We start from the raw sequence: 18,489 nt of genomic DNA, 5'->3' as shown, positions 1-18,489 counted from the left end.
TATAGATATAATTACACGAAATGTTAAATCACAGTTGCGGTTTTCGGCGTGGTTTCAGCACGCACAGGGCCGCCCGGGGAAGTGACTAGCAACAAGTCCTGTGACGGACCCATCTCACGAGTAATAGAGACGCACTGCATTCGTGAACGTCCTTCGGCACATTGGGCATTTGTCCGTGGACAGGGCGCACTTGGCACAGGCAACCACGTGGCCGCACGGCACAAAGCAGACGTTTCGCTCCTCGTTGTAGCAGATCTTGCACAGCTTCGAGTCTTCCACGGGGCTCGCCTCCTTCTCGCTAGGCTTCTCCACGGAGGTCGACGGCGGAGCTCTCGTTTCCCTTTCTTCCGCAGGGGCGGGGATGACGTTCGCCTCCGAAATGACTTTCTGAATGTACTCTTTACCCTTGACCAGCTGAACGTAAGCGCAACGATGGAACCAGCGGGCGTGTTGCTCCCATGGGACGTCGTCGTTTTCCCAGTCTTTTAGACCACCATCGCAATAAAAACACTTCGTTTTATCGCCTTGGCCAGTATAGAAGAAGCCCGCTTCGGCGAGTTCTTCTGGTTTCTGGCGCAAACTCCGCGGCCAATCACTAAAACTTCGGAGTCTGGCAGCTTCGGAAGCGTAACGAGGGTGAACTGGCCCCGGCATACGAATGGGGTTGGGCGTAACGGGCGCTCGGACTCCGCACTCGTCGCGGCCGGCGGAGGTGGGAGAGGACCCCATGGGCACGTTGCCGGAGCTAGCCTGGCGTCGCAGGAACGTACACTGCGGAGCCCAGCGCTGGTGATCTTTGGAAGGGTCGTCGCCTTCCACCCATTTCATAATTTCTACTTTACAGAAAGCGCATCGCACTTCGTCTCCGCGGCCAAGATAATAAAATCCGTTACTCGCGAGAAGCTGAGGCGATAGAAAGGTTACGGGCCACTTGTCGAAAGTCTTGAGCCGCTCCTCTTCGCGGCGCATGTCAGGTGCGTCCGGATAGAGGACGAAAGGGTCGCGGTTGTCAATTTTATCAGCGGAGGAGGAGGGCGAGACTGCGGTGGGCGAGGTCGACGGGCTCCCCGGGTTGGAGTCGCAGCCCGGCGCCACCAGCATCAGCTGGCCGAGAGGCGGACGCGTCTTGAGCAAGTGAGCCAGCATCTCGGCGGCCATCGGCGACGCATTATTCGCAGGCACTGCAACCAAGGAAAATAATCTTTATAAACACTAATTTGAAACCAAAGAACAAACAATAATGAAGATTAAGTTCTTTATATTTATAAACTAAGTGACTTAAAAAAAGGAAAATCTGCTCTATGCGTATTTTTGCCTGTGTACCTTGTTATATAAATGTGTTACACAAGTAAATAGCATGTTTTATATACCCTTTTGCAATATCATTTTTCTGAGAATGCATAGAAACGATATGATAGGTATGCTTTGACAATGAAGTACCTACTGATAAGACAACACATTCTTCGAAAGCCTATTTACTTCTGAGTTCTGGCACTGTCCATAAAGTAGGAGCGTCAAACGTTGGATAGAAGCAGGCGTTGCGTTAGGTACTTAGCGAAAGTCCTTGATATACCTACTTACCTACAAATAATACGCCAAATATTAGGTGGCAAAGTTTTGGCAGATTATATAGTGGATTAATTATTATTGTAGTTGCTTGTTTATTGTCAAATATTGCAGGTAAAAAGAGGCAATTCACAAAATGGTCAATGCCACGGTGTGGCAACCGAGAACAATTGACAAGACACTGGAAAGTCTACCTTCCTCATTTTATTTAACGAAAAAGTTGGAACGTATGCCTTTTTAGGGTTCCGTATATCTAGAGAAAAAGGAAACCCTTATTAGAGTCACTTCGTTGTCAGTCTGTCGGATGTCCGTCATGTCTATCCCGTCAAGGGAATCAAAATTATAACCTATTGGATTTACCTACCTACACTAGCAATGTCTTATAACACAAGTATAGGTAAAATCCGAATACCATGAACCGTGTTATTATTTCTTGTACGATGGTACGGAACCCTTCGTGTGGGAGTCCGACTCTTAATAAATATGAGTAACTGTTTTAATTACATATCTGGAGCAAGCATTACTAGGTAAATTCGTGACTACACTATAGTGGGAATTGAGCATACGTATAAGATTAACTTATCAATTTTATCAAGCAATTGATAGAAAATACTACTTTTGCGACAAAATAATTGATCGGTTCATCTCTTGCAAAGTATCCAGCGGTTACATAGGCCCTTAGCAAAGACTGAAAGCCGCCGACTTTCATATGAACTTTTTTTTCCATAAAATTTGTAGACCAGAGCTTGGTTGCAATTCAAATGTAGATAATGTGATGATGCAGCCTAAGATAGAGCGCGCTTGTCCAGATCATGCCTAATCACACTTGATTTGAAGATATATTAAAGATGGAGGGGAAAACTGAAGTCTGAAGGGCATTCTATATATTATCACGTCAGCCCTCGAGTTGTTATTCTAAGGTCACCCCCCAATAATCTGATTGTCTTCAGTGGAAACGCACCTATAGTCCGCGACAGGATGAGATAGCAATCGGGGTATGAGGGGGGGGGGGGCGCCCCGCACACCCGCGCTCGCCCGCACCGGGTTAGCGCGGGGGCTGTGCAGGTGCGGGGCGTTCCCTCCCCGATTGTCATCTCGACCTGCCGCGTACATTAAGCATCATGTCTAATCCATCCAGTCCTATATTACCTAGAGACACGGTGTAAGTTAGAAAGGTGTAAACTAAAAGGCAAAGCAGCAAACAAGTGTTCCAACAGTTCACATAACAACAAGTTCGCGGCCATTGCGGCCCCGCTGCGTCATCGACATTCCATTCCCGCAGCCTCCCGTCCCTCGCCCTCGCGCCCTCGCTACGTGCACTCAGTGCGCATGCACCAGACGACCGTAATCAATTTTTCTCCTCTAAGTTTCAGGCCTATTGATGGTTTTCAACACTCCTATTTCCGAAATTGTTACCCTTCCTCCGAATACCTACTGAGAAGCATCTTAAAAGTTAGGTTTTATCTGACGTGTTTTTGTCTTAGCCCCATAAACTTCAAAAATAGCCAATTTACATGAGAGTTTAATTGATTTTTCATTAGTCGGCCATTAGTCCTGACTCCTGAAACTTTTACAGTACCTACAACAAACCGATTGAAAATAATGGAAAACATAAGTCAAAATCTCACAAGTGTTTGGACTAGTAATACCTACTTAATGTTCTTGAAAATGATTTCTTAATTGTGCTGATGAGACTAATAATAATAACATTACCGTATTTACAAAGCCCACTACTTTTGTACTTAATTAGGTACTTTTGGTTTCGTTAACTGAAACTAGTTATAGGAAATTTACCAAAACGACGAGAAAAACAACTGAATTAGGGTAGTTAACAAATAGTACCTACTGACTTAAACGTTATCAATGTTTGGTTGGTCTGTAGTTCTATTCATCACTATTCTAGTCGTGGAAATTATAATGGTCATCTCACATACCAATTCCGGTTTACAAAAGGGCATAAATTCCAATTGAAAACAATAACACAAACAGCACCAGGGTAATGGCCGCGAAAAACCGATCGATATTTACCATTCCTAAGCTTGCGATCGACTAGTATCGGCATTTTGACGTTCTTGCACTTCTGTTTTCACGGAACACAAGAAACGCACATTTCAAACTCGGTAATCACGAATAGTATGGAATTGTATTTAATTTTCCAGAATTTATTGACGATTTTCTACGAACTACTAGCATCGTCAGCTTCCCCATTTGTTGTGTCGCAGAGGGTTGGGGCGACATTGACGGAGCAGTTGCGCATGCGTGCTTGCTTTTGGGAGGGTTCATTTTCGCCTACGTGGGGAGCTTTGCACAGCTGTGTGTAGTCTAGTATGGATTGGGGTCCCCCATGCTGAGGCACTTTCTGAGGCATTGTTATGGAAGTTAATAGCTAAAATAACCATTGCATAAAAGTTTCTCCAAAGTCTCTGACTTCCCCAAAAACTTAATTTCTTATACCAGTGCACTACAGAACCAGATTTTCTAACTTGGCATACAAGCCAACAACGATTTAAAAAATCCATTAAAAAACCAATGACTTCTATGTAGAAGTCATTGAAAAAAAATCCAGTCGCATGAACCAATTCATTCCCACACAACATGAACTGAACATATTTTTTTAAAAATAAACGGATGGTGTTAACTATCACGTGTGGTTAACAGATGTGAAATAAGTATGACCACCGCGATTCAAGCCTCGGCTCTCTCTGGTAGTATCGGTCCATTGGTGCACACTTAGATCTACTACATGTCACGAACAAGGCGCTCCTCGCAAGGGACGACGCGGGAGAGATGTAGCTCGCAGTTCTCAATCAGGCGAGCGTCTGGGTGCGAGGTTGCCGCTCCGTTCACCGGCGACCGGATTTCATTCATATTTGAGACGCGACGTTGCCGTCTTCAGCGGAAACCGCGACCACACAGCGTAAAAAAGGGCCTTTGGAATGTGGCGGTACTGCTGGGCGGGTCTAAGCTGTACCAAATAAAAAAGTGACGCTGTGGAATGCGGACGGTACTTAGTAGTCTTGACTCTGTAGAGGTACAAATATCATTGTTAGCTGTCAAAATTTAAGGCATTTAATTTAGATGTTCCGATTCTACTGTGGCTAGGATTTTTGTTTATTTACAAAGAATGCAGTCCTCATTTAGAAAAGATTTGGGATATTGTACCTATGTTCGTTTAATTAGCTAACTACCATTAAGATCCACAAACGCTGATAAACAATCTCTAACGTGTTTTCATCATCAACGTGACATGAGCGAAAAAATTAACGACTTAGGCACGAGTTAAGCCATAAAATTAAAGAAGTGAAGCGAAATAATCAGATCAGATCGAAAGCTTTTAAATAATGACAATATTTCAATGCTGTGACATGTGTTTCATTCGGGATAAAAAGAGCAGACAAGGAAAATAAAACAAAAGGGCCTCGCATCCAAGGTCCATAGCACGTTAAGAGCAAATGAAATTCAGCATTGTGTCTTAAGAGAGCGGCGAGAGGCGGCGCCGAGCCGTGGGGAAGGGGACGCGGCCGTGTTCTCATGCCTATGGGTGGTCGGCGCTCGGCTTTCGAATTCCAATGCCTCGCCTGTAGCACCTACGCAGCACTATGTACATACTGTATACCTACACTGTACACCGGTTTATAACTCTATACCTATGTACAAGACACTTTATCTCCTGAATTAACTTTTTCTTGGAAACGCGCAAGCTGCCTATATTCGTTTAAATCTTGGACAAACACGGAACATTATGTAAGCACTCCTGAATTAGTATTTTCTTGGAAACTCCGTGCATCTAGCCCATATTCGCCAGTAGCCCAAGCCTACCAAATCCTTTTTCTGAGGAGTATTAATAGGTAATTAAGTAGTAGGTACGTAACTCACTTATAGTGAGTCAACTTTTTCTTGCTAACGCGGAAATGTGTATACAGTGCACACATTTCGTTATCACAATCCGCCCGTTACTAGAGGTTAACTAGATAGGCATATGCACCATATAAACAAAAAAAAATTACTAAGTAGCATCAGTCTTTTTGAATTCTAGGAAGCCATTTAGGCAGATATTTGGTTATTCTCTACCTTCATGTAGAACTTTATGGATACAAAAATTCCATTCTCAGATATAGTTGACACTAGGTTTGCAGACCACCCAATTGAGTGCCTACCTATTTCCTAAGAAACATATTATGTGCTTGATAGCGTTTCTTTTGTACCTACTGTGTTGAACCGAACAGAGTGAGTCAATTTGCGTACGAAGTTACGAGTCTACATAAACAATTAAACACTGCTTGTCATCATAAAAGAGAGAAAAACAAACCAAAAGGATATAGCCCGGAAGCGATATCAGAGGAAATGAACATCCGCCAGATGGGGAGATTATTTACAAAGGCGGCGTCCTGTTGAATATAAAACTGAATGAATTAAGGCGACCAACAGCATCAGCTATTTTTGAATATGAATGAACCGTGATGCAGAGGGATAGTGCAATAAAAATGTTGACTATTAAAATATCGATGAAATTATTCAGATATGTACCGAATAGGAAGACATCGTTAATGTAAGGCCGCTAGCCGCGAGCGCCGACGAGACGCTTCGTATAATGATACTCCTAACTCCCACGATTGTAGTTGCAGGGCTGCATTCCATTCTCTAAGTGTTTCTAACCTATAGTTTCCCGCGGCCGTAGAGTTGTTTAGGCAAGTAATTCGATAAGTAGTGTTGGTACAACGCTGTAAAAAACCTATTATAATAAAAGTTTAATTACTGTAATGAATGATAAAAGTGAAAGATGATGAACCTCAATACAGATAGAAAGGTCTAATTTCGAGAAAAAGCTTAGGCATCGAATCCAACACGGCTGAAAGGGAAGCTTCGAGATGTCTCCTCGTTCGGAATTCCTGTGCTTGACAGTCTTCGAAAAGTCAATCTAATCTAATCTAAATCAGCCTGTGCTGTCCCACGTCTGGGCAAAGGCCTCCCTCCGATCCTTCCACAATTTTCTATTTCGTGCCTCTTCAGGCCACGTAACTGTAAATTTATCTAATTCATCACGCCAACGTCGCCTCGGCCGACCACGCTGGCGTTGATGATTCTGGGGCGTCCAAAAAGAAGCAGATTTTGCCCATAACTCATCTGGCATACGGCACACATGACCTGCCCAGTCCCATTTGAGTAAAGCGGCTGCAAGGCCAACGTCAGCTACTGGCGTTTTGGAACGTAAAGTCAATGCTCAGAGTTTTTGTATGCAAACTGTGGAATCAACTCCCATCGGCGGTGTTTCTACTAGATTACAACATTGGGTTATTCAAGGGGCGGACCAATGACTTCTATACTATGTACATATATACAAGTCATTGGGGCGGACCAACAAATTCCTGAAAGGCCAGCAACGCATCGGCAGTTCCTCTGGTCATGCAACTGTTCATGGGCGGCGGTAATCACTTAATATGAGATGACCCGCCTGCCTGTATTTTAAAAAAAAATCTTGTGATCTAATTAGAAATGAAGATATATACGAATCAAGAATCAAGAGCACCTAGTTCAACGGGTTGCAAGGCTGAAGTACCAGTAAGTAGTAACCAGTCGTCATTGGGTGCTAGAATAGCGACCTCGCACCGAAAAACGCAACACTGATAGACCTCTTACAATGTGGACAGATGATATCAAACGAGTCATAGGGGGGCGGGGAGCTGCAGGATTTAAGGCAGTACCTATAGGTTGATGACGATAATGCTACATGCTATTAGGTAGGTAAGTTGTTACTACCTATGTGCCAAAGTGAGGAAACAGGATTCTCTAAAATTAAGAAATTAAGTAGTACCTACTTAATTTCTTAATTTTTACAGTTTATAGGTATTAAGTAAATTACTTATTAGTTATTTTATTACCTATAGACATTTTTAAAGCAGCTAACCATAGACGTAGGAATGTAATATGTTGGTCTGAGCAGCTTTTTGCCACTAAGTACAATAATAATAAAAATTTAAAAATGGCTGTCATGTTTTAAAAAAAATTAAAAGTATATTTAATCTTGTACGATGATACGGAACGCTTCGGGGGCGAGTTCGACTCGCACTTGACCAGTTTTTTAAACTAAGTAAAAAGGCATGTGCTTGACTACAATCACACCAAATAGTAGGTGATTGATGACGAAGTCTATAAAATAGAGCGCGCCTACCTAAGAGGTGCATATTCACTATACCTACCTAACTACTTAGTTTGCTAAAAGTATAATTGAGCCCCAAAACCTTCAACAGATATTTATATAAGTAACTAAGTACCGTCATGTTATATTAACAAAAACATTGTAATGTACTTAATAGGACATAAATAAGTAAGCAAGTATCTTTGTGATTAAAACTTCACGGAAATTGTGATCTACTTTAAAGAACCTAACGACAGATGGCGCTAGCAGGGCTACTACAGCAATATACAATAACTATGTACTTAGTTACAAATTATTATTTGTAAATATTGTTATATATAATATAATTTTAGCATAATTACATAAAATGCAGGCTTACTTAATGACCTAGGTGGTACTTAAGTAGGTATTTTAATTACTTATTTTGAAAATGCAGGTAAAGTGTTATTTAAGTATAAATAAGCATTTATATTTTATTTTATTAGGTAGGCACCCTAATTTTTCAATATTTTCATGGTTGTAAGTACGTAAGTAAATTCATACTTAATCAATCCAAGGGGCGAGCCAAAATATTGGTAAGCCAATTAAACTCACATATGTACCTATACAGAGTTTGTGAGGTCATGCCACCAACTTATTGGGGCTCAGTTGGGTAGACAAGGTCAAATTGTACTATGACTAGTTAGTTGTTATTCTAACAAAAAATGTTTATAATAAGGTAAGTACCTACATAATTACAGTACAGTGCAGAAAGTAATATGCATCTACCTTTAGATAGTAATTTGTAGAGCATTGTCTCTGTCTTGGAGACCGACAAAACGTCAAATAGGTATGAGTGACAGAGACAACACTCTACAAAGCCGAAATGTCATTCTAAAGGCCGGTGTACATTATTTTCTGCCACGTACTGTACTATTTAGTGAGTGACAAAAATAAACCTGTGTGTTTCAATAACATGTAAGTTACTTGTTTTTCAGTCATAGCCTTAAAGGAGAAGACAGAAATCAAAAAGGTTGGCGGTTTAAACCCCACCACAATACACTCTATGTCATACTCACTCCTAGCACCTAGCTCCAAGTCTGCTTAGTAGAGGATTAGTCCTGACTCCTGATAAACATGGTTAATTTTTTTTAAAGGAGAAAATAATAGGAAGTATGAGGGTGCTTCTCTGAGAGACACTAGGTATTGGACAGATTGGCTAGCTTTCTTAATGGTTTTTAATCTACATTTTATACTTTGAAGTGATTTTATATAGGTACAGTGAACTCTAGCTATTTGTTGTCAAAAGTTGTTTCATGTTTAGTAGAATATTATACAGATTATTTAATAATTATTTATATCACTTATATTATTATTTTTAATAGACAAAGCAGCTTTCGCTTTTTAATTAAATAGATTTTGCATACAGTAGGTACATACCTAGTTAATGTAAGCTGTTTGCAAAGATATAAAAGACAAATTCGTATGCTTGTGTGTCTGTAACACAATATGACGTGCATAGCGACACAGACTACATAGATATTAGTGTGGGGTTTACACACCTTTGGACACCTTCAAATGTGCTTCAAAATATGGCAACCCATTACCAATCAAGTTTGCCGTTTGCAACAGCATACTGATTGTAATGGCTAAGAATGAATACTCAAATCCACCCATAATAAGTACTTAATATCTATGATTTCTGATTAAGTTTATTCTGTTACATACTTAATCTTACATGCACATCTGCTAAGAATTTCACACAAAATATAGTTAATGGGTACTAATTACTAAATATACTTAAGTACTAACTTTTGGTACATTTCTATTTTTCACAGTGTGTTAGCAGTTTTCTGTCATGATATTATGAGTATCATAAAAGTTTTGATATTATCATAATTATAGGTTTTAATCATTTCGAAGAATCAACATACTTCACATTTAATGCTGATAGCTTTATCTACTTAATGATAGGTACCATGTGACTAAAGTCTACAATATACAAATACAATTGGAAGTGGGAAGGCACTTACTAGATTAGATAGGAAATATTGCAAAAACAATAATTAATAATTAAAAAATAATGTTGTTAAGTAGGTATTGATATTTGTATTTTAATTAACACTGAGATGTGCCAGAAATATCCACTTTCAAATACTTACTTAATTTATTATTATTGAAACAGCTGACATAATATGTAGGTACCTACTTAAATATTATTTTTATCTTATTTATTTAATAAGTTATTATTGTAGCTGAGTGTACATATATGTTTCAACACTTCAGCAATAGATGGCGCTACATAACACATTTGTGACAAGTCTCTAAATAAAGAAATACTTTGTGTATAATATCTATTTGTCTCGCTGGGTTCAAATCCAAAAGAAGCATTATTCTAATTTCTAAGCACTGAATTTCCAAAAATTAAAGCAGACTCAAAATTCTTGTCCATTCTAGTAGGTTATGTCGATAACTTTCTCATGCTATTTTCTACAAATATTAAGTACCTATACTTAAGTAATGTACATTTACAAAATAAATCTTACAAAGAAAATTAAAAATTATTAAAATAGAGTAGAATGGAAATAGAAACAAAATATTCTTGAAACTTACAGACCTCAAACAGCTGTTTGCAAACCTGTCTTGATTGCCTTAATTAAAAATAAGCTGTTTAATTAGGTTTTTGCTATGTTGTCATGGCAAAAACCAAGCATCAAATCAGCATTGAAATCAGCATTTTTCCAAGTTTCCAATACCATTATTAAAAAATAAAGGAGGTAAGTACCTACAGTTATATTATAAGTTACTAGCTGATCCCCGCGGCTTCGCCCGCGTAGATTTAGGTTTTTAAAGATCCCGTATAGCCTATGTCACTCAGGAATAATGTAGCTTTCTACTGGTGAAAGAATTTTTAAAATCGGTTCAGTAGTTCTAAAGATTACCCCCTACAAACAAACTTAACGACATTACCTCTTTATATAATACAACGGGCCGTGCAGCAGAAATCGTAATATTTTAATTTCGCCATAACTTCAAACCAAACGTCCAATTTTAATCATTCAAAGACCAAATATTATCTCCATAAACTGTTCTTAGTGATGAAATCATTTATTTTGATAAGGATTAATAGCATGAGTAAAATAAACGCGTTTAAATGTAGTCCAAAAAAAATTCAAGATTTTTAAATAAAAAAATGGTTGCTGTGCCTCACTCGACATAGATGGGTATAGTGTGTCGCGGACTTTTTTGTAGATATTTATAAGATCTACAATTAATTAGAACATTTTATGGTTCTATCTTTTATAGTTTAGGCAGCGTACGCAAAATAAGTAACTTTTCTGGTTGATTTTTTACACCTTGTGTCCGAAAAACCCAAATATCTTACGGAACCCTATTTTTTTCCAAAATAAAATATAGCCTATGTTACTCGTGGATAATGTAGCTTTCGAATGGTGAAAGAATTTTTAAAATCGGTCCAGTAGTTTTTGAGCCTATTCAGTACAAACAAACAAACAAACAAACAAACAAACAAACAAACAAACAAACAAACAAACAAACAAAGTTTTCCTCTTTATAATATTAGTGTAGATAACAGTCCATCGGCTGACTACATCTGGTTGAAAAAAATGCGATGATTTGAAAGAATAACCTAAAATGTATTTAGTACTAAACGCAAGCATATTTTTTGTAAAATACATTCCGTAACGTACTTAAATACGTGAACGGCTCGACGGTTATCAACAGGAAAGTCAATTTTAATGACGTTGTCCTCGTTTCGAATCACAGAAATTAACCAAATGGGTAGGTTAGGTTAGTGTAAAAATAATAATCACCTCTTATTGAATCCATTATTGTAACCGGGCAAATCCACTTAAAATAGGCACATCAACTCCCAACTAGCAACAGTTCTTGTTCTCACTCTCACTTTAATTAGGAAAACCCGATAATAAGACTAACAACACAACTCTTCCATGAGCGCGAAACTCGCAACTGTCGGTGGAATCGATGGAAAACGGAATTGTACGGGTGGCGCTCCGAGCAAGCCGTACGTGTGCCACGTTCAGAAATGGTCTGTGGCGCGCACCGCGATGCTACGTTCGAATCGTTCCGAATGACTTGCCTAGACTACTGACTTGCCCGGCGGTACCCCGCGCCCGCCGCCGTCCACCACTCTACGCCGGCCGCGTCTACCAGATCAGTGCCAACTGCCAACTATTTTATCAGCTGTTTATGTAATTTATTTTAAAACATCAACAAAGAACTACATTTTATAAATAATTGTAAGTACAATTTTACTAAACTAACTAAACACTTATTTTATGTTAAGTAGCGCAACAAAATCAACAATTTAATGGTTTTCTTTATATACCTAGTAGGTACTTACTTACTTATTGACCTAATGTTTTTCAATTTTTTTTAGTTGCTCTGTGTGTACCTATTGTGTTACATAGACTTGAATTAATACCTTGATAAATCTAAAATAGTTATTATTTATTTTACTCTGCTTCATTTCCGGTACAATATTGTGATAATACCTACTTTATAGGTAACATACCTACCTAACTATTTAGACAGGTGGGTATTGCTAGGCACCTATTGCCGTACCTACTTGCTGTCTATTCAAGTCAGCTCATAGCCCATAGGGTAGGTATTACATGGCTACGAGAGAATTAGTTTAGTCTTATTTTTAATCTATTTGCACATAATCAAATATATTTATCTAGGCAAAAGCTTACAATAATGCTTGTTATAACAGTTAAATTACTAACTGCTAAGTGGACAAAGGTGAAGCTTATCTCTCTTGGAAATTTCTAGCTTCCCTTGAAAGTAGGTAAGGAAAAATTAGAATACCTAGGTCGAATGGATCTCAAATAATAATTGGACTGACCACCCGCCTCGCCTAGCCAAGCGCGGCAGTTGGCGGGCTTCCCCTCTAGCTATGTTCTATGAATTGTCGTAGAACATACATTATTGATGTATACATACATATTATGTAGTTCAAAACTAACTAAAAAAATCTTGTACGTCGTATTTTTATTTAATTAGCCACCATATTATTATTGAATTTAATATGACGCAAAAATAAATCCAATAAGTACCTAATTACCTACTTAGCTCATTTATCAAAATCTAAGGAGTAGTTTGGCAAAGTAGGTATAGATTTTGTCTTCATAGGAAGAAACCGATGAACCGAAAAACACATGAAACAACTGCTCAACATTATAATTCCTCCTGTGGTCAGATAAAAGATAATAAGCTAAACAATTTAGAAGAATCTAGCGGTTTTGTGATAGGAGCCGAAGCCGAAGCATAAAATACAAAATAAAAGTTACTTAAGTACCTTTATTTACCCGGGACGGTCCAGGTTCAGCTGCTTCATCATCCTGTTCCTCTGAAGACGTTTCATTTTGCATCCCTGGAATGGAAAAACAAACATTTTTATTAATAGGTACCTACCTGAAAATGTAGATCATAATATCAATGAAAAACAGTAAAGTTCTATTTGATAAGTGAGTAGATAGGCACCTTACAGTTACAATCAAGTGATTACAATATGTACATACTCTTTTTTACAATAAAATTAACAAATAGCAAAAATATAATAAAATGTGAATAAAATTGATGAATAATTGTTAAATATTTTGAAAAAAGATTGTTCAGGTTGTCAATAAAACACAGATATACAATAAAATATGTTTTTTGCTGTCTATGGTAAATGGTAATGAATGATGATTGGGCACAGCACAGATCATGTACCTACAGGTAGTATTTAAATCCGTGTGATTGGGTAGGTACCTACCACTTGCGTACCACCAGTTCTTGGCCAGATTCGTGGGCCAGATAAGCCAGATACACAACGACACCAAAATACGTCCGAAATACAACGTAAATATAAGCATGATAATAAGTTACAGTTGACAGATGATGACGTTTCGTTTTAAAGATAACGTTCAAGAATTTAAATACATAATACATGGTTTATTTTGACTTGACTAAACGAATCATTGATAATATTAGTTATATCAAGGTTATATCGATTAAAACCACAGATTAAAATCCTATTAAAAGTAAATAAATCAGTATTTTATTAAGTAACCTAGATTAGATAAGGCTAGCTCAGCTATAAGTTTTATTGTAATATTTTCAAACATAAAAAGTACCTAACTAGTAATTTACCTCAGAATAGGTACAGCAGCTAGCAGCTACACGGTTGTCGTTGTAAGGATGAATGGATTTAAACTGAGTTTGATTGGTGTTGGTGATGATAATATAGGTACTTACGTAATAGGTGACGATTAGATAAATACCTATCCTAAGTACCTATCTACTTACGTCCTGCATGAGGCATTGTTTATTGTTTACGTTTTACAATAATTGTTGTCATGCTTTGGTAACAGAATCTTCTGCATGTGCAGTACCTAAGAGGACGTTGCTAGCTGATGTAGAATAACAGCTATACTATAAGCCTGTAAGCCTACCTCTAGATCTGAGAAATTTAAGTCACATGAGACTACCACTTTAGGGCTTATTATTTCGTAAACAGTAGTTAGTTGAAAGATTTTAAAATACATTTCCATGATGGGCCCACAAGTTTGAAAAGCGCGCCTTAGCTTTAAAAGTCAGTGAGAGACAAAACGTTCAAAAACTTCATAAGTAGGTACCTATAGGTATCCACTTAACATAATATTTCCTTTTTATTAGGGGTAGCCAAATGCCAAAAACGGAACTCTTATGGATTCGCCATGTCTGTCTGTCTGTCTGTCCGTCTACGAAACTATAAGAGCTATACTGTTAAAACTTGGTAAGTAGAGGTATTCTGCGAACTGCATTAAGATTTTAGGGGTTCCCCATAGGTACTTAGAACTGAAACTCAGAAGTGACATACGGACGGACAGACAGACATGACGAATCTATAAGGGTTCCGTTTTTTGCCATTCGGCTACGGAACCCTAAAAATGAATCGCTGACTGTGTTGCTATTAAAAAAAAAACGACTGTTAGGCGGTACGAAGTTCGCCGGGTCAGCTAGTTGTAAATATATCGAACACAGACTCATTTTATCGAATGCTTAATCGAATGCTACCAAGGCACTATATTATATTTTTATCTTAAAGATAAATGTTATTGTGTTTATAATAACCACAGCTTTACGTAATAGAGGGAAAAAACCCAGAGCAGATGTTAATATGCCGTCTGTTAAATTGATAGAGGTTTTTAAAAAAATGCGGTAAAATTTGGCAGGTGCGTTCAGAGCAGCTTGCTAGAGCGCGGGCGTTACGCAGCTGCTGTTCCACGTGCTTCACAGCTGTCGTCTCATCCTCAAAGCCTTATTGTAGATAACATAACTTTAGATCTATACAAGCGCACAAAGAACCCAAAAATTAGTGTCAGGAAGTTGTAATAAAAGTTAAAACTAGGTAACGGGAAATTCGCTCTTGTCCTTATTCTTGTACCTTATATTTCTCATTTACCTACATAATGACGGAATTACTGACGTAGGTAACCTGCCTACTTGGAAATTATGTCCCTATTTAGTGCCCGTTTTAGTCCTATAAGAGCGGTTTCGCACTCATCCGATCCGAATCCGTGAAAATACGTTCCGAAGTTGTCATAGAACTATTTGTATGGTATAGAATACACGTCCTAAATCCGACTCCCCTTATCCGTGACAATACCTCGAATGTGGCTCGGACGTAGGTAAATGTCAAAGATATCCACTGAATAGCTTGGATTTGGATCAGAGATTGGATTAGTGCATAAGCCATATCCGAATTCGGGCCGAGTTTTTTATATCCATATTTTCACGGATTTGGATCGGATGAGTGCGTAACCGGTCTAAGACTATGACCCCCAAAGCACCCCCAGTCGTGTAGTATTGCGCTATCCCGAATGGTTTGGGTTTGAGGCTACACGCCTTCTCGGTCATCCCTAGGCCCTAGTCAAGGGCCCGTCGAACATTGTGCCGCCAAAGCTTCGCCAAAATTTAAGCCACCCACGCTTCCTGGCCTGTAGATTTCCAGCCAAGAGCAATAGGTAACCCTTTTTTGTAAAAATGTCTTAATTTGATCCTAAGGTGATAAACTACCAAAAATAAGTAACTTGTCGACTTAGATGAATGTATACTATCTCTATGCTTGTCGACCTAGGTTACGGATGGATTGATTATTAATTTCATCAGTTAATAGGTAAACAGACCACATAGGCATATTCACCATATTGAATAGAACCCGCGGAGAGAAATCTCGTAGATTTCTCTCCGCGGGTTCTAACATACGTACATAGCTTAGGCTAAGTAGGTAGGTATCGTTTATGTTTTTAAAAAAAAGACAAGCAGAAAGATAGGCAAATCTTAAATTGCATTTTAATTGTTCGAGCCTCAATAGCTCAACCGGTAAAGGAGTGGACTGAAAACCGAAAGGTCGACGGTTCAAACCCCGCCCGTTGCACTATTGTGGTACCTATTCCTAGCACGAGCCTGGCGCTTAGTTGGAGAGGAAAGGGGAATATTAGTCATTTAATATGGCTAATATTCTTTACAAAAAAAAAAAAAAACAGACTGGACCAATACTGACCATTTGAAAAAAAGTTGCCGCTAACTTGTGCGCAGTAGATGGGGAGTGGGGACAGCCTATTCTAGGTCTATTTAGGTTATTACTTATTATAGTCTGAGTCTGAGTACATCTATCATCGTTCATCAAATTATTAGGTAGTGGAACTCGGTTTTAATACTTTACAAAAACAGGTTAGTAAAGATGTTAATATTAATAATTTATTATTATTACCTTCTGAGTTATGAGAGCATTGCGCAGTCGAAGTAGAGGCCACGGAATCACCATCGCAATTCAGCAGTGATAGAAGCACTTTACATAAATTCATTGTTTACACTTTACGCCCAGTTATTTTTGTGGGCGGCATAAGCCTGATTTCAGGACACTCGAGCGTGTGTTCTATCCGGCATTTCCTGGTTCACTACTTTGCTAGTTGCTACGTTTTACGGAATAAAAGGCGGGCGGTCGCGGCACAGGAAAATCGATTTACGTTTACGTTACGCAAAATGATGCAATGGAGTTTCCATCTGAATGTTCGTAAACATATGGATGAAAATATTGAGGTTTTGCGTTTATAGAGGATTGAATGAATGAATAATGTATGACTACGTAATAAGTGTAGGATTTAATTATGTATTTACGCCTACGTTTCCCTTTGTCGCGTCATGGTTAGTGGCCTGGGTACCTAGATAGTTATAATAACGAAGTAGGTAGGTATAATACTCGACGACACGCGTACTATATTTATTATTTGGTTCCTATCTGGTTCCTATTTTACGATAAATGGGTAAAAAGAATCTTACATATAACAGTATTTATCTATCTAAGAATTTTTTGCATTAGATACCTATAACCTACCTATTCCGTGGCCAAAACTATGGAGCCAAAACAAAACATTTAAATACCCTATAGGTAGTTAACCTTAACGCTTTGTTGTTTCAATGAATGGAACAGGTTAACTAGCCCGGTTGCGCTTGGGGTCATTCGTGACTGAACAATAAAAAGAGTACGAGCATGGAGCTCCATATTAGCTTACCACCACCAGTCCACCACCCTAACACCAATGAGGGCGATACACGAACTTAGGTGTTTGTATAGTTGTATAGCCACAAGGAAATTTTATTGAAACATGATGCGACTTCGTCCGAATGAATTTAGAGTTATAAAAATCCCGTGAGAACTCTTTGATGTTTCGTGCTGAAAAACTGGCAGACACACTTTCGCATTTATAAGTAGTTTAGAAGATGATGTAAGAAGCTTGGCTTCTGTTGGATGATCCAACACACGGAACAGAAAATATTCTGTTCCGTGATCCAACACTTGAAATATAGTGTCCCTAACTTTTACATTTTGGACTTATTTTCGCCTACATGAATTCTTAAAAAATCTTAATCCACGCGGACGAAGCCACGGGCATCATCTAGTACCCACCTATTATAAATAATAAAAATTGATGTTTGTCCGTCTGTTCGTTACCTATACATAACATAACGCATACCTACGCAGTAGGTATGCGTTCATCCTTCGTGCATGCGATTGAGTTGAAACTTGAAATTTTGTACGGTTACGGAAAGGCTGCTATCAATACAATAACTAGCGTTAATACGAAATAACTACCTACTTACTTAAATTATTTTAAAGATAATAATACCTAATTAGGTACATATCGTGAGTGCAAAACGACAGTTTTAAAGACAAACAATCATGAAAGTCTCTGCAATACAAAACGGGTCTGAAGAAATACGCCGCTTACGAGACAAGCGGACGCTGAACGGCCCAATGGCGGCCCTCAGTGTGGTATGCGGCCTTCTTTTCCCAGAATCATCTGAACGGCAGACGGCTAAGGCTTGGGCGCACAATGCGAGGGCAGCGCGGCGCGATGAAACAATACAGTTTCATAGTCGTATTCCTCATTGCTGGGGGTCGGGACCCCATTCCATTAATCGCATACATAATAGTAGGAATTTTCTTGGGGTGATGAAGTGGGTTCCCAGATCCATGTAAATAACATAACTCGACTAAGAAACGAGATTTCGACTCTCAGGTTTTACAGTTATTATCAGACTAGCTGATGCCCCCCCCCCCCCCTCCCCGCCTCATACCCCGATTACCATCTCGACCTGTCGCGTACTACAGGTACAGTTGCGACACAAAGCATCCCTGCTGTCACGTTTCGTGTCTGTCCAAGCCCTTAAAGACCATACAAAAATACTTGAATGTAGAAAGCATCCTCTTTGCTCACGCATAAAATGAAACATGA

The 18,489-nt window shown here is 38.8% G+C and overlaps 2 protein-coding genes across 12 annotated transcripts in view; one reads left to right on the top strand and one right to left on the bottom strand.

The window, feature by feature from the left end:
- Positions 1-16,774, bottom strand: LOC117986595 (death-associated inhibitor of apoptosis 1-like). 7 transcript variants are annotated; one of them, XM_034973458.2, is made up of 3 exons: positions 16,464-16,774; positions 13,023-13,097; positions 1-1,181 (listed from the first exon to the last, which is right to left on the bottom strand). In XM_034973458.2, exons 1-3 carry the CDS (start codon positions 16,555-16,557, stop codon positions 115-117), a joined length of 1,236 nt encoding a protein of 411 aa, XP_034829349.1. In that variant the 5' UTR covers positions 16,558-16,774; the 3' UTR covers positions 1-114. The 7 variants fall into 7 exon arrangements, with proteins under 7 accessions (XP_034829349.1, XP_034829350.1, XP_069357943.1 ...); XM_034973459.2 differs by lacking the exon at positions 16,464-16,774 and adding an exon at positions 13,859-13,921; XM_069501842.1 differs by lacking the exon at positions 16,464-16,774 and adding an exon at positions 13,482-13,596.
- Positions 11,829-18,489, top strand: part of LOC117986599 (uncharacterized oxidoreductase YtbE-like) — a 28,889-nt gene continuing 22,228 nt past the window's right edge. For 2 of the 5 annotated variants that reach the window (XM_069501854.1, XM_069501851.1), the window contains exon 1: positions 11,850-11,961. The gene's annotated coding sequence lies outside the window, so the exon portion shown is untranslated. Of the gene's footprint in view, positions 11,962-16,281; positions 16,424-18,489 lie in introns of those variants that run through there. The other 3 variants (XM_069501853.1, XM_069501852.1, XM_069501857.1) reach the window with 3 other exon arrangements.

Source organism: Maniola hyperantus, chromosome 11 (genome assembly GCF_902806685.2).
Source record: "Maniola hyperantus chromosome 11, iAphHyp1.2, whole genome shotgun sequence".
Classification (NCBI taxonomy): domain Eukaryota; kingdom Metazoa; phylum Arthropoda; class Insecta; order Lepidoptera; family Nymphalidae; genus Maniola; species Maniola hyperantus.
Note: the sequence above shows the minus strand (reverse complement) of the source record. Positions and strands in the feature narration are given on the sequence as shown.